At 34.9% G+C, this 15960-nt stretch overlaps 2 protein-coding genes across 3 annotated transcripts; both read left to right on the plus strand.

Moving 5' to 3' along the window:
- Positions 1-5453: 5453 nt before the first annotated feature.
- On the plus strand, positions 5454-9950 carry LOC133304297 (uncharacterized). Of its 2 annotated transcripts, XR_009750591.1 has the most exons (4): positions 5454-5671; positions 5779-5845; positions 5934-8161; positions 9556-9950. XR_009750591.1 is itself a non-coding variant. In XM_061504301.1 (3 exons), exons 1-3 carry the CDS (start codon positions 5597-5599, stop codon positions 6839-6841), a joined length of 1050 nt encoding a protein of 349 aa, XP_061360285.1. In that variant the 5' UTR covers positions 5454-5596; the 3' UTR covers positions 6842-9950. The 2 variants fall into 2 exon arrangements, 1 of the variants encoding a protein (XP_061360285.1); XM_061504301.1 differs by having other exon boundaries at positions 5934-9950.
- Positions 9951-12805: 2855 nt separating this feature from the next.
- On the plus strand, positions 12806-14194 carry LOC133304291 (uncharacterized). Its single transcript, XM_061504294.1, has 2 exons — positions 12806-13609; positions 13715-14194. Exons 1-2 carry the CDS (start codon positions 12806-12808, stop codon positions 14192-14194), a joined length of 1284 nt encoding a protein of 427 aa, XP_061360278.1.
- Positions 14195-15960: the final 1766 nt, after the last annotated feature.

The raw sequence follows: 15960 nt of genomic DNA on the forward strand, positions 1-15960 counted from the left end.
ATAATTCAAATTCTTCCTCGTGCGGGAAATTCCACTAAAGTACCTTAGTCAATTATTATTACGCCACATTGCTTTAATACCTCTAAACAATAACACTTCATTTTAGCCATCGCCACCAACAACCAATAAAATGATTTTGCTGCCAAAGACCCAACACTCATTTGTTGGGATCACTCGCATAAACTTTCAAACAAGTTTCCCACACACTATAAATAAGGTTACTTAATCCTTAGGGAGTGTTTGGTAGAGGGACAAAAAAAAATTAACCAGGAAAATAAGATAGGAAAAATAATAGACAATGTTTGGTAGGAGGATTAGAAAAAAGGTGTTTGGAGAAAAAAAGTGTCCGTGTTTTCATTTTGTTCATGAATGGGTTCAAAAATTTTGCAATTTTAAAGGTGGTTACCTTTTTTTCCTTGTCAGTGGCAAATTCTTAAACTTTGTTGTCACTAAAATGCCCTTGCATTAAAGTACATTTATCAAACCTCAATTGGTGAGCGATTGTTTAGGTGTGAAAAAAGGTAATTTCAGTACTAAATATTCCTATCATTTTTTTACAATCAACCAAATATACCTTAGTAAAATTAATCCAAATTTTCCTGCAAAATTTTGGGTTACCAAACACCTTTTCATTACTTATCCGACAACAAAAATTTCTCATCATATTCTCATAGAATTTTTCTTTCCGGTCAAAAAAAATTTCTCTAATACCAAACGCCCCCTTAAGGTATTTATATTCTTCCTCTAAATTAAATAGGTTTGAACAACTATCTTGCACCAGAGTGTCTTAGAGGTATATTCTTCACTAGTTTCATTGAAGACCCATGAAGAAACAACCTCAAAACATCATCAAAGGAGTTTCAACAATATGATCATGTTTAGTTGAGAAATTTAGGTCTAAAAGTTATTTATTCAAATACAAAACTTTGGACCAAATTCAATTCAATTAAAGTGCAATAGTTTCTTGATATTACAAATATGATTAATTTTGCACATTAATTATAGTTATCCATGAGTTGGTTTTTTATATTTATTTTTTCTATTTTATGAAAAATATATTATTTTAGTTGTTTTTTTAAAAGATAAATCCTTTGCAAATTTGTAACATTGCTTCGGGATCAAGGTCTCATTAGCCTTCTACCCAAAAAAAAAGGGGCGGGGGGGGGGGGGGGGGGGGGGGGGGGGGGGGGGGGGGGGTCTCATTACCCAAAGAAGACCCTAGCCAATCCACGTGGGTAAGGGTTTATTCCCTCATTTACAATTTTTTCTCATCCTTCATTCTCCGTTTGTATCTTCTCTTTTTCCATTTCCCCTTAGCTTTTAATTGTGAAACATACTTTTAAACCACCAATAAGATATTGTTGAGAGAGATAGCAACTTTAATTATATGACAATTTACATTAGGTCATTTATTTTTTTACCACTATATTTGAAAGGGGCATGTTGTATTTACAAACTTTTTCGTTTACAAACTACGCTATGTTCTCCCGGGAGAACACTGGTTAAAAAAGTTTGTAAACGGATCCTTCCCCTATTTGAAAAGTAAAAAAAACAAAAATGTCAATACAAGTAGCAAAACAAGTATAACTCATTGGATTGATCTTTTTAACCTATCACTGATTGAGACTCTCAACCCGTTTAAGACTACTATGCATAAGTGGGTCAAATAGTTTGAACTCGTGTTAAGATGGATTGACCTGTCATTTTTTAAAATAAAACATTAGTCATTTATCTTTCATTTTTTTTGGTAAATAATCGTTTAACTTTTTACAATTTTGTGATCTTGATTTCATACTATTTACTTCTCCGAGTGACACAAGTAATTGCGTTTTTTTTGTCAAATTCTATACTAAGAAGATTGGTAAGGCAAGTCGAGATAAATTGCTTACTTTACCACTTTACATATCAACACACTAAAATGAAAATGAAATTGAAAACATGTGCCAATAGTAATCACACTCAATTAAGTAAGAATAAATTTATAAAAAAATAATATAAGAATCAACAAATAAAGCAAATAAAACATAATTAACTAGTTAAGAATAACATTAATAAAACAAATTAAATCTAATCTTGATTGATTTAAGATAATAACAAATGTAAGTATTCATAGTTTTTGTATATATCCCAAGTGAAATTACAAGTTCACATTGTTTATGATTGAATTTAAATCATCCACAGTGACTCATTATTCTTTCATTTATTGATGTGTATGGTAAAGAAGAATTCCCGATAAAAGAGAACAATTGTTTCAACAATTACTTATGACTTAATAGGAAAAATAATAATGGTATAATTGATTTATCCTATTTTAGTATGAGATTAATGTTCTTTATGTTATAAAAGATAATTTTATCTCGTACATATGCATAAAAGTATGTGGGTCATGTGAAGAGAAAAGAAAAAAAAAATAGATCTCACACACTTTATTTATGTGTAGAAAATAAAAGAATCTCCTACAACATGAAAAATATTAATCTCTTTTAGTATTTAAATTAATACTTCTCTAAATATTATTGATAAATAAATTTTAGCGCGGGGCAACCTATCGTGAAATAAATTTAAAATAACAACTCATCTTGTATTGTGATAGGTTAACCCACCTAAACAATAAAAAATAAATAAAACTTTAAAATGAAATTGCATTAAATATGGGGAAATATTTATTTTTAACTACAGAAAAAAAAAATATCTGTTCGTATCCTGTATATCACGTGCAGATAACTTCTCATATGATGCTTAACTAGACGTAATAAATACGTACAAAATAATATGAAAAGTCACAACTAGGACGAAAGGTGTACTTGTTTCTGGGGACACGACATTTATACAATGTGAAAATCATGTGAAATCTATTAACCACAACATTTATTTTTAAAATTCGGAAAGATTAAGGAGAGCACTTATAATTAGGTAGATTAAATGCCTAATATTATTTCCTTGTGATATTGTGTGTTGACAAAAACAAACAAAATAGGTAATTGGATTTGGTTGTACAAAGACTGATTAAATTTTTTAACATTAGGGCCCTTTGGTATACGAAAAATTTTGCAGTGCCTGAGATATCATGGTTGTAGAAGTAACAACCCCATGTTTGGTACAATAAGATGAAAAAGTTTTCAGAGTAAATATATTTCCCAACAACGCTTTTTGTATGCAAACCTTTATACGGTAAACAGCTCAATAGTTCCATGGATTAAATGGAATTTTTTGGTAACCCACGAAGTGGAAATTAAGCGCAAAAATAGTGGCGAAATTAACCATGCTTTTCGTTGATATGTGTGAAAACATTTATTAAGATATAAAGTTGGGGTTATTTTCGTAAAATAACCTCGTATTCTCATAAATATTTCATAACCAACTAAACACATGTTCAATAGGGGTGTAAATGGGCTGGGCTGAGCTTTGGCCTTCTTGGCCCAAGTCTACGTAAAAAAAAATTTAGCTTATCTGGCCTATTGGCCTATCAAAGGCTTTATTTGTAGGCCAAATCCGGCCTATTTTTAAAAATAAGAAAGCCCGACATGGCCTACAGGCCTTGTAGACCTACCACTGTAGATACTAAGTAAAGAAAATAATTGTATAGAGCAAAGAAAGTTTCATTCATGAATGCACTAGTACTTCTCATAAGAAAAAAATAACAAACAAGAAAGAGTCAACATAATACCCCAGCTTTAGAATGTATATCATAGAGGAATAGAGTCAAAGAAATGAGCAAAATAAGAAAAATACAATTATTGGGTGCTGAAATAAAGTCTACAAGAGAATGTCTTTATCTTAAAAATAGGCTTGATATTGGTACTTTGTCATGCCACATAAAATAAATATTATTTTTTTTAATAAATTAAATAGGTCAGCCTACAAGGCTTTGGGCTAGGCTTGAAAAATTGGCCTACGGCCTATTTGTTAAAAAAACTTTCTTAAAAATCTAAGCCTACTCTACTTTTCTGAAAGGCTGGGCCAAGCCAGACTTAATGTAGGCCGGACTGGGCCAGCCAGCCCATTTACACCCCTAATGCTCAGTAATTTAACCATAAAATTTTAGAAAAATTTTATCCTACCAAACACATTTTAGTAACATTTGAGCTGAAATATTTTTTTTTATCACATTCTGATAATAATTATTTTTTGGATAAAAAAAAAATTCTTCAAACCGAATATCTCCTACATGAAAAATGAGGTGTGATGTGATCATATATCCTATTGAACTACGCGTTATAAATCGACCACATAGAACCAATCCTCTGAGCCGGACATTAGGGTCTATTATGAGTGCTAATCCCCTACACCCCAAAAATGAAACAAATGTTCCTTTATTACATACTATCCTTGTCACACCCCTCTAATTCTCGGTGTTCGCCTGTGACCACTCGGTGTTACTTCATTTTAGAGTTTTGATCATACTATTATCTCTTTAGATTACTGTTTTTTTTTTTGGTAGCATCTCTCTAGAATATTACTGTTATATCCACATATTCTACTCATGTGGGAAACAATTCTAACCCTTTCACCCAAACATTTCATCAATGAACATAAAAAAAATTCACAAAACGAATCGACCCGCATCTAAACCATTTTAACCCGTCTAATTTGATAAGTTAAATTATAATTATGGAACTATTAACCTGCCAGAATTCGCTCTATATGTGTTCATGGTGGGAGACAGCATAAATTTTTTTATAAAAACAAAATTAAAAAAAATATATAATTGATAATGATTTTCATTTAATGTACTTTAATCTTTAAAAAAGTTGTTATTTGTGGTAGAAGATTTATTTTGAGATTGATGGGAAAGTGTAAGTGAATATTGGAAAATATCACATTTGGTTCAGGTTTTTGAAAAAAAATATTAAGAATATAGGATAGATGAGAAAATGACTTTTGTGTTGATTTTTGGATGGAATTCACTATTACAGAATACTACTTAAGATTTGGTATTTTGAGATAAATGGGGAAGTGAAAAAACATGTGTGAAGTTTCTCCCGAACATAGATTTTGTAAATTTAAATAAATTTCTCTGATAATATTTCGGTCAACCAAATAATTTTTTTTACATTTTTCTACCAAACTCACTTTCTAACCATTTTCCTAATAATTACATTTTCTTAATATTTAAAAAATTTCTCCTTAACCAAACTCCACTCCCTGAAAAAGAAAATGGCAAACGGAATATCTTTTATCAAGAAACAAGCCAGAATTGTTTTTGTAATTGATTTAAGCGACACTCTAATTAATAATATATGGTCGAAATATGCTCACAGATATCAGCAAATCAACGACGTCGTCTAGCACTTGTATTTCACTTTACACATATAACCTTGATTTGCTTCAAAATTCTACAAATCGTGACCTCGAGTAGCGTAAATATTAATTAAAAGAAGAGGGTAATTGGTAATTAGGCATACTATAAAAGCTCAACCAGGATCTTTTTCTGAGGCGAAAAGGTGCGCGAGGACCAGAGGAGTTACCGTGATCCATATTTGTTCTCTCTAAGTTTTTTCTCTCTCTCAAGAATTTTCTATCGTCTCATTCTCCCTCACAAATTAGGGTTTTTGCGAATCTCTTATCTTTTGAAATCGAATCCAACGGTTCAGCCATGGTTTCCGATTCAATCGCCGCCGCTCCGATTCTTTCCGCCGCAAACACTAAGAACCCCGGCAAGAAGAAGAGGGTATGATTTCGATTTCGATTTTCGATTTTAGTTTTGAGTTTTTCTGTTGTTATATGCATGCCGTTCTCTGTTCTTATTAACCCATCGTTATCCCCTGTGGATTTCAGACCAACAGGTCTGCTAAATTGAAGCAGCATAAGATTGATGCCCGTCGCGAGCAATGGCTATCACAAGGTATGTGGTGTGCATAATAATGTTTCTGTTGACGTTTTCTATCGCTGATTTTGTTCCCTTCTTCGATTTCGGTTGGCGTGAGTTTCAGGTACGGTCGTCAAGAGCAAGGGGTGCAAGGACGGAGTGGACGATGACGGCCACGCGCCGCCGTTGCCAGCAATGAAACACGGCAAACGCTCGTTGGAGCCTTTGGAGACGAGGCATGGTGGAGGCGAAGAGGATGATGGTTCGATCCATCAGGACAGCGATTTGGAATCGCCATCTAACTGTCCCAACAGTCTTAATTTGTGTGGTAACGATTCTGGGACAAGTTTCACAGGTGGCAGCAGCATCGGCGGCAGCAGCAGCAGCAGCAGTAGTTCTAGCAGTGCCGGGTGCTGCTCCGGGAATATCACTGAAGAAGAAGACGAAGAAGAAGAAGAGGGTGATGATGGATGCTTGGATGATTGGGAGGCTGTGGCAGATGCTTTAGCCGCCGATGACAAGCATGAGAGCCCTTGTTTGGATTCCCCCCCTGCACGTAATGAACCTGTTCTGCAAACTGTTTTGCCTAACGAGTCAAATTCAGGAGCTCCGAATTCAAAACCAGAGAGTGGTAGGTTGGTTCCTTGGGCCACTGGTAATAGTCGAGCTTGGAGAGCTGATGATGCTTTTCGACCTCAGAGTTTGCCCAATCTGTCTAAGCAGCACAGTTTGCCGAATCCGGACCGGCTTTTTGGAGCAGGGGTCCCTTGGGTTCGCACTTCTCCGCCATCCCCATGTCCAATTTGCTTTGAGGATCTCGATTTGACGGATTCGAGTTTCTTGCCTTGCCTGTGTGGGTTTCGGCTTTGTCTTTTTTGCCACAAGAGGATTCTTGAGGAGGATGGCCGTTGTCCTGGGTGTAGGAAGCCGTATAAGTGTGAAACTATCGAGACAGAGACAACTGTGCTTGGAGTTGGAGGCAGCCTGGCTCTTAGGTTGGCTCGTTCCTGTAGCATGATCGAAAGGTCTTGAGAGATTCTCCGTTTTCATGAGTTATGTACGCCGTGGTCTCTTCTTTTTTGCATTATTCCATCGTCTGTATTTTAGTTCGAAATATCTGATTTTCATAGGTCTAGTTGGTTTAGGTTTATGGGTTTTTTTAGCACCGCGAAATCAAGTTGTTTCTCATTTGATCGTGCATGTGTTAATGTAGAATACTCATGTTGGTATGTGAATACATAAGGTGGTATAGAAATTCAATACATTGAAAATAGTTCCTGCTGCTTGTGGCTTATTTCCTTTATGCTTCCATTTCTTCGCATTTTCTGCACATTTTCTGTATTCCAAGTTCAGATACTTTACATATTGAATATAATCATGTTTAATTGAACGTGCTCGAATTTTGGATTGTGTAAATTCAATTTTTGCTCGTGTTGCGATGTATTATGTTTAAGTTCTTTCTTTTGCACTTGCAGTTATTGCATTCTGAGGCTGCTTATGATGCTGTCCTACTTCTTTATATCCCTTTTTCGTTGCTCTTCATTTGATATCTTCGTAACTATATATTAATGTATTGAGGGTAGATGCTAATGATCATTAGTCAAATTCTCTGAGTTTCCTCTATCCTTCAATCAATTTTGTTTTTGTTTTTATAAATAAGGAGGGCTAAGGCCCAGAAAACAAAGGAAATTAAGAACTACATCCTTTAATCATTTTTAAAATGTCTTATAGCTTAATGCTTCACTCTGTCTTCGAATGATGGAAGAGTTGGGGGTATTTTTTTGACTCATTCTTCTGCTTGGAAATAATATTGTTTGCCATATTATGCATCATATTCTTAAAATCTGTTATTATTTTAGTTAAGAATTGTGTTGGCAGTGACAGTGTTAGTAAAGCTCTGAAGACTTGATGAACTGATAGGTAACTAAAGTTCAAAAATAAATATTTAATCGTTCAACAAACTGGCTTGTGAGCTGTTTATGACCATCAAGGATGGTGCAGAAGCACTCTGTTGTCTGTATTTTTTGCTTCTAGTCTTGCTTTACATTTGACAAAATTTCTCTCATGCAAAATTTGTTTAATATGGATATCGTTGCATATGTCAGATATATGCCATTGTTAAAGCTTGGTCCTTCTTTGCTCTATGTCTCCTACTACCCTTACTTAAAAAGATTCTGCTGATTTGATTTGCTTTTCCTAATGTGAGTTATCATTGTCAATATAGCTTGATTTAATATACTTATGACATTTGAACATTGTTTTTGTTTCATGTTGATTCTATTCTAGGAACCTATATACTTGTGGTAAGTATAAATTTGAAGGCTGGTCAGTAGGGTTTTCAAGTTTTTCAAGGTATGGTAATAATATCTTTATGGCATTGCTGTATATGCTTCTTATAAGTTTGATTCAGAGTTAGTCAATGAATAATTTTCCCTTCCTGTTTCCTTGGGGTTCTGATAATTGGTGCTTGACTAGTTTATCTTTGATTTCTACCAACCACTGTCAGATTATCATCCTGATTTCCAAAATTCTTTCAAATTGGTACTTCTTTTAAGTAGAGTACATCAGTATTAGTTCTTGTGCAGAACAATCATTACATTATGTGTGCAACTTCTAATGCATTTTTGTGGGAAACCTTCTAATGCATTTTACATGTGTATATATTTTTTGCTCCTCCCTCCTTTATCTGTTTTCACTCAAAACCAAGAGACCCACAAAATAAGCGAAGTCAACTATAATCTTGAACATGGAAGTTGGACTATTTGTATAAGAGTTTAAAGTTTCTAAAGTTATTTTAGATAACTTTATCTAATGTTCACCAAAATACACACATAAAAGTGTATTGGGCCCATTTTTTTTTCTCTCTCTTCTCTTCATATGGGTCCACATGGACCCCATGCGTTTTTTTGTGTGTGTTTTGATGAACATTGGATAAAGTTATCTAAAGTAACTTTAGAAACTTTAAACCCTTTGTATAATTATGCAAATATTTATAGTAGTGGAATATTTATAGTGGTGGTTTGTTGTGAAATTTCTCTCTACAGAGTAAGGTTGGTCAATTAATATGAAAAATGCCAGTTGGTTAAACATAAAATTAGCAATTGTCGATAGATCAGTAGTCTACTTTAATGAAACTGAATGACAATGAAGAAGACAAATATCTTTATGCTAGTAGTGTTTATGTTGGTTGAGAAGACGGAGTGTGGGAAGGTGGAGATTTTGGAATGGAAATCACTTTCATTTGCTTAGTATAATGAAATATGATAAGGGTGGAGATTTAATTGGCTGATAATTTCAGATTTTGTGCCTTTCTCATATTGTTTAATAATCATATATCATCTGTCGCCATTTTCCATACTTGGTAATATATATGCTTTTCACAAAATTTTCCTCTGTTGCTCGGGCAGTTGCTAGTTTTTGGGGTTTCTTGTAGTAGACAATGGAACTGATGACATGAAAGGTACTAATGATTATTTGTTTTTGCACTGTGTGCTTTGGGTTGCTCTATCCATACTTAACGAAGATTTGATTTTATGAGAAGTATAAAACCTTTTGCTTTCATCACCCAAGGAAAAAAAAAGATTGTTGTTATTCTTTCGTTTCATTTATGGGCTACACCTCTTTGGTTGTTTTTTTCTCCCTACGAATTGGATGCCAACAGATGACACGCCATTTTTTAGGTCTTTGAGATGCAGAACTGTGGTAAGTCATACTTATGTTATGCCTTAATCAAGTTACTCTGCCAGTGGTAGGTCTGTCATTTAGATAAGTTCTGTTGATGATGTATCAAAACGAGCTGAAGAGTGGGAATCCCTAGGAAACTAAGATAAATATTATCAAGTCAGAACGTCACTGATGCTTATTTAGTCAGCGTGACAAGTTACAGAAGTTGCTGAAATGTCGCTTTGCAAACAGAAGACCTTTGCGCTTTTGGAAGTGGAGACATACACAAGAAAACTAACTCTTCGGGATTATAATTGGACATACCCTCCAATGGAGTAGATTAGATATGGGAAGACCAAGAAATCACTGCTTTTAGTCTTTTTTGTACTTTGCTGGTTGCCTACGTATGTACTTTATTGATGTGTAAGGAAATTACACGAGCCTTTATCTCCTAAGATGTGCACGTTGTACACATTAAGAAACCAATAGTAATATGTTCTTTTATTATTTCGTTGCGTGAAGTATTCGGTGTTAGTCACATGTGTTTGTGGGGCAAGTTTGCCTGGTTTGGAATAAGGAAGGTGGGTAAGATTTATCGAAGCTTTGCCTGGTTTGCAACGGATAGGAGCATATGCATATTGCAAAAGATAGGTTTTTGAATTGACGATTATTATGGCTGGCCAACTTTTATTGTGGGAGATAATCTTCTGTTTTGTCGGCTATCATTACTGATCGTGTGCTGATTTTCCGAATTTGAAGCTTTCTGTTTTCTTTTTCTCCCTCTTTCTCGTGTGTGATTTCATACTCTCTTGCATTTGTTTAATCGGTCGGTTCATTCCCTTCATCTTAATTTAATTGGTCGTTCATTCCCTTAATGTTCTCGGTTTTTTATTTATTTGCTGACTTGCTGTAACTAACGATGAAATTTGGTTTTGGCATTTGGGTAGCCACGTCATTGCGAATTGTAGTTTGGGCCAACTTTTATTGCAATTTGTATGTCGAAATCTAGGTTTTTGGAAGCTAGCCTTTTGTAATCAGTATGTTACTCGTCGGTCTTCATATCTCTTTTTGGAGAAGAGGCTGTGGCTGCAGGTGCTACAAGTAACTATCTAGTAACTTGTCGTAGATGATGATTTTCTTGTTGTTATCACACGTTGCGTCTTATAGTATTTAATGTGTTTCGTTTGTCTATTGATATATGGTGTGTTTTGGAGTCCGCTCTAATATATTCAATTTAAAAGTTCCCAACTGTTTGTACTTATTAAAGGACGGTATCTAATAATGTGCATTAATACCCGACTCGCTAATTCTAAAAAGTATTAAATTTTGACACATAAGAACACGTTTTGATATTAACTAATTTTTTAATTTATGTAGTGTATATTATATTTAATATTTAATAATTTAAATAAAAAATAAAGCTAACCTTATAATTACGGCTGTAAATAGACTAGTCTTTGGCTTAAATAGGCTAGATCTGTGTAAAAAGTATTGGGTCTGACCTGGCCTTTTAACCTGTGTAGGCTTCAAATTACAAATCTGGTCTGATCTATATTTAAAAAGTTAAAGTTTTGGTTTAGGCTTGTTAGCCTATTAAACATTCAACAATTAAAATAATAACTAAAATAATATTATATTATTATTCAAAATTATTAAAATAATAATTTTATTTAAAATAATATACGATATAGGCCGGCCTGTAGACTTATAGGTCCGACATGTATAAAAAAAATCTATGGCATGTTGTCTAAATAGGTTTTTTTAAAATCTAAGCCTATTCTATTTTATTATTTGTAATAGGTTAAACCTGGCCTAATATAGGCTAGGCAATAAGCCCCTATAGGCCGACCTAGTTCATTTACACTCCTACTTATAATATCCATCAATTTTACAAAAAATAAAATAAAAAATATTTCAAATATTTATATTAAACTCAGTAAAATTATAATCATACTCCAACAATGGAAGTAAAAATCAAAATGCAACACAACCTTTGTAAGTTTTTGTCTTTTTTTCCTCATCATTTCAACTGAATTTTTATTGGAAACTTCCAACTAAATATTTTTCTGTAAAATGAATGCGTGGTACTGGACACGGTTTTCTTGGAAAACAAAGGTGGGAACAATTACAAACGACACATTTCATGGTTATTTGCACTGAATTGAGGCGTTTATTGAGGAATTTGGATTTCAGGCTTTGACTGCTTCTCTGCGTCTTTTGTACATATATACAATTCTCAGTTTTCTTTTAATGTCACTGGAAAGAAAGGAATCCATGCCTTTAAGCGAGCAATGGAGGTGGCTTTGGCGCTTGAACATCCCTCAAAGGTGCAAGATCTTTCTATGGCTGGCCTTGAATGATAGGCTCCCTACAAATACTTCAAAAGCACTTCCTCATATTGCAGATTTTGCACCTTCATCTTGCCCCTTTTGCCATGGACAGGAGACTCTACTTCATTTGTTGCGTGATTGCCCTCGAGCCACAAGCGTTTGGGTTCATCTTGTTGCTCCCCATCACCAACGTTGCTTTTTCTCTTGCTCTTTATGGGGCTGGATGGTGACTTATCTTCAACAGCCTTGGTCCAGTGTCAACGCAAAAGATAATGATTGTGTTTTATTCGCTGCTACTGTTTGGTTATTATGGAAGAATAGAAAAACTTGGGTCCCTGATGGCCGTGGTTTTTCCTCTGAAAGATTGCTTCATGAAATGGGCACTCTAGCTGATGATTATGGGCGAGTTCTTCAAGTGGAACATTCTGCACCTACCCCTGCTGTACGCAATGTTTCATGGTGTTTCTACTGGAACCAACCTCCTTCACAGCTTCATTTGAGGTTGGTGGCTGATAGTTCACATGACGTGTTTCCCAAGTTGTAGATTTGCATGGTTTTGATGGCTAATGGGTTGTGAGTTTTCACATGTTTCACTGCAAGTGATAGAAAACTCTTGTTTGATAAAAACTGTTAGAGTCTCTTTCTTTTTTGTCCGTTAGAAAATTCAATGGTCTTTTAAGTTTGATGTAACGGCCATGTGCTGCACTAAAGTTGTTTGATGAGTCTTAACGGTATCATAATGGGTCAGTTTTGGGTAGTATAATGAGTCATTAAGTTAGAGTTTATTTGGGTGTAATGTGTCTCTTAATGTTATGTTTTTCAGTTTTAGTTTCTGATTTATATTAAGTTTGAGTCAGTTTATGAAATTTGTATTCCCTCTTCAAAACATTGTGAGTTATATTTCTGCATCTTAATTTTTCTCTATCAGTGGTATCAAGAGCCAGGTTGAGAGTTAAACACGTGAGGGAATTGAGTTGTGAAAAAAAGAGTAAAGTGAAGAGTCATGGCCACAGATTCTAATTTTGTGCAAGCAGCCATTCCACGTTTCGATGGTCATTATGATCATTGGAGCATGTTGATGGAGAATTTCCTTCGATCCAAGGAATATTGGGATGTAGTTACCAATGGTGTTGTTGAACCAGCACTAGCAGAAGGAGCTCAGTTGACAGCAGCACAACGAGCAGCTCATGAAGCAGTAAAGTTGAAGGATTTGAAGGCGAAGAATTATCTCTTCCAGGCCATTGACCGTTCTATCTTGGAAACCATTCTTTCCAAAGAAACTTCCAAGGATATTTGGGACTCCATGAAAAAGAAGTATCAAGGCTCTGCAAGAGCAAAGAGGCAGCAACTTCAAGCTTTACGCTCGGAATTCGAAACACTTCGAATGAAGTCGGGAGAATCAATTGCAGATTATTTCTCTCGCGTGATGACCATTGTCAATAAAATGCGAATTCATGGAGGCAGGATAGAAGAAATAACTGTCATAGAAAAAATTCTTCGATCATTAACAGCAAAATTTAACTTTGTTGTTTGTGCTATAGAAGAATCTAAAGATATAGATGATTTGTCACTTGATGAATTGCAGAGTTCATTGGTGGTGCATGAACAGAAGTTCAAACAGGAAGACACAGATGAGCAAGCATTAAAGGCTTCTACCGATACTCGTTCCAACAATTTTCAAGGAAGGGGTAGAGGTAGAGGCAGAGGTAGAGACAGAGGCAGAGGCAGAGGAAGGTCCACTAATTTCAGAGCCAATAATGATCAATTTCAAGGCAGAGGCAGAGGAGGAGCCCCTGATAAATCCAAGGTAGAATGTTTCAGGTGTCATAAATTTGGTCATTATCAATCTGAATGTTATACTAAGCTGCCAAATAGCAAAGAAAAAGAAGAAAGTTCAAACTTTGCAGAAAAGGAGGAAGGTGAAACCTTATTGATGGTTGCTAAAGATGAAAAGCAAATTGAGCCAGATGTTTGGTATGTGGATACTGGCTGTAGCAACCACATGAGTGGTAGTAAGTCTTCTTTCTCTCATCTGAATGAAAATTTTCAATCTACTGTGAGTTTTGGTGATCATTCTACTGTGAAAGTAATGGGAAAAGGTGACATTAAAATAAAAACCAAGAATGGTTTTGTGGAAACAATATCTAATGTATTGTATGTTCCTGATTTGAAAAGTAATTTATTGAGTGCTGGCCAATTACAAGAAAAGGGTTATGTGATCACTATTAAAAATGGTGTTTGTGAAATATATGATTCTGTTAGAGGTGCTATTGCTGTTATTCAGATGAGTTCAAACAGATTGTTTCCATTAAAGATTGAAGGAATCCAATCTAGTTTAATGGCTGAAATGAAAGACCCTTCATGGTTGTGGCATTTTCGCTATAGCCATTAGAGCTTTGGTGGGTTGAAGACGCTCCAACAGGAAAATATGGTGACAGGCCTCCCTCAAATCACAATTCCTCATTCTTTAATATGTGAAGAATGTGTTGTTAGCAAACAACATCGTTCTGAATTTGCAAAAGGGAACTCATTGAGAGCAAAGGGAATTTTGCAATTGATGCATTTAGACATTTGTGGTCCAATAAATCCAATCTATAATGGAGGTAAAAAAAATATTTAATTACCTTCATTGATGATTTTTTTAGAAAAACGTGGGTTTATTTTTTACAAGAAAAGTCAGAAGCTTTCTCTACATTTAAAAATTTCAAAGCTCGTGTGGAGAATGAGATAGGAAGGATGATTCAGACACTTCGCACAGATCGTGGTGGTGAATATTGCTCAAAAGAATTTGAAGCTTTTTGTGAAGAACATGACATCCGAAAAGAGCTTACAACTGCGTATACACCAAAACAAAATGGTGTATCAGAGAGGAAGAATATAACCAACCTCAACATGGTTAGAAGCTTGTTGGCAAGAGGAAGAGTTCCAAAGACGTTTTGGCCAGAAGCAGTAAACTGGTGCATTCATGTCTTGAACAGAAGTCCAACCTTTGCAGTTCAAAATATGACGCCAGAAGATGCTTGAAGTGGGAGAAAACCAAATGTGGATCACTTTAGAATTTTTGGATGCATTGCATATGCTCATGTCTCGGATCAGAAAAGAAAAAAACTTGATGACAAGACTGAAAATTGTGTCTTTCTAGGTGTAAGTGATACATCTAAAGCGTATAAATTATTTAATCCACTGATAAAAAAATTTGTGGTTAGCAGGGATGTTGTTTTTTATGAAGAAAACACTTGGCATTGGAATATGCAGCAGCCTATCCAAGTTCTTTGTGATATTGATTTTGAACAAGAGCAAAATTCAGCATCTAGTATGCCTGAAAATTCATCCATTGCAACTTCTTCAGCCAATGAATCCTCACCAACAGTAGTTGGAGTTAACGAAGAAGAAACTCAATCTCTTCGTCGTGTTAGAAGAAGGCCTACTTGGATGGAAGATTATGAGGTAACTGGAATTGAAGATCCAATTACTCACTTTGCTTTGTTTTCAGAATGTGATCCCGTGACTTTTGAGAGTGCTGTCAAAGAAGAAAAATGGCGAAAAGCAATGGATGCTGAAATTGATGCAATTGAGAGGAATGATACTTGGGAGTTAACTGATCTTCCAAATGGACACAAAATCATTGGTGTGAAGTGGGTGTTTAAAACAAAGTTAAAGGAAAATGGTGAAATTGACAAGCACAAAGCACGCTTGGTTGTCAAGGGGTACAAGCAACAATATGGGATTGATTATACAGAAGTTTTTTCTCCTGTTGCGAGACATGATACAATCAGGTTGGTGGTTGCATTGGCTGCACAAAATTCTTGGCCTATTTACCAGCTAGATGTCAAATCGGCATTCTTGCATGGGTACTTAGAGGAACAAATATTTATTGAACAACCCCCTGGTTATGAGAAAGTTGGAAATGAGCATAAAGTTTACAAATTGAAAAAGGCACTTTATGGACTAAAACAAGCCCCTCGAGCTTGGTATAGTCGCATTGAGTCTTATTTTCTTAAGGCTGGTTTTATAAAGTGTCCTTATGAACATACACTCTTTGTTAAGATTGGTGATGAAGGAAAAATGCTTATTGTTTGCTTATATGTAGATGATCTTATATTCACTGGAAATTGTGATGTTATGTTTGAAGAATTTAAAAAGTCTATGATGAATGAG

The sequence above is a fragment of the Gastrolobium bilobum genome, unplaced genomic scaffold (assembly GCF_033153095.1).
Source record: "Gastrolobium bilobum isolate Gb01-03AN ecotype WA unplaced genomic scaffold, APGP_CSIRO_Gbil_v1 utg4007, whole genome shotgun sequence".
NCBI lineage: Eukaryota > Viridiplantae > Streptophyta > Magnoliopsida > Fabales > Fabaceae > Gastrolobium > Gastrolobium bilobum.

What these genes read in the sequence shown, in the direction of transcription:
- LOC133304297 (XM_061504301.1), top strand. Translation starts at nt 5,597, where the DNA reads ATGGTTTCCGATTCAATCGCCGCCGCTCCGATTCTTTCCGCCGCAAAC. An exon ending in ACCCCGGCAAGAAGAAGAGG is followed by an intron (nt 5,672 to 5,778) that starts GTATGATTTCGA and finishes TGTGGATTTCAG; the next exon opens with ACCAACAGGTCTGCTAAATT. An exon ending in CGAGCAATGGCTATCACAAG is followed by an intron (nt 5,846 to 5,933) that starts GTATGTGGTGTG and finishes CGTGAGTTTCAG; the next exon opens with GTACGGTCGTCAAGAGCAAG.
- LOC133304291 (XM_061504294.1), top strand. Translation starts at nt 12,806, where the DNA reads ATGGCCACAGATTCTAATTTTGTGCAAGCAGCCATTCCACGTTTCGAT. An exon ending in GAGCCCCTGATAAATCCAAG is followed by an intron (nt 13,610 to 13,714) that starts GTAGAATGTTTC and finishes TTTGCAGAAAAG; the next exon opens with GAGGAAGGTGAAACCTTATT.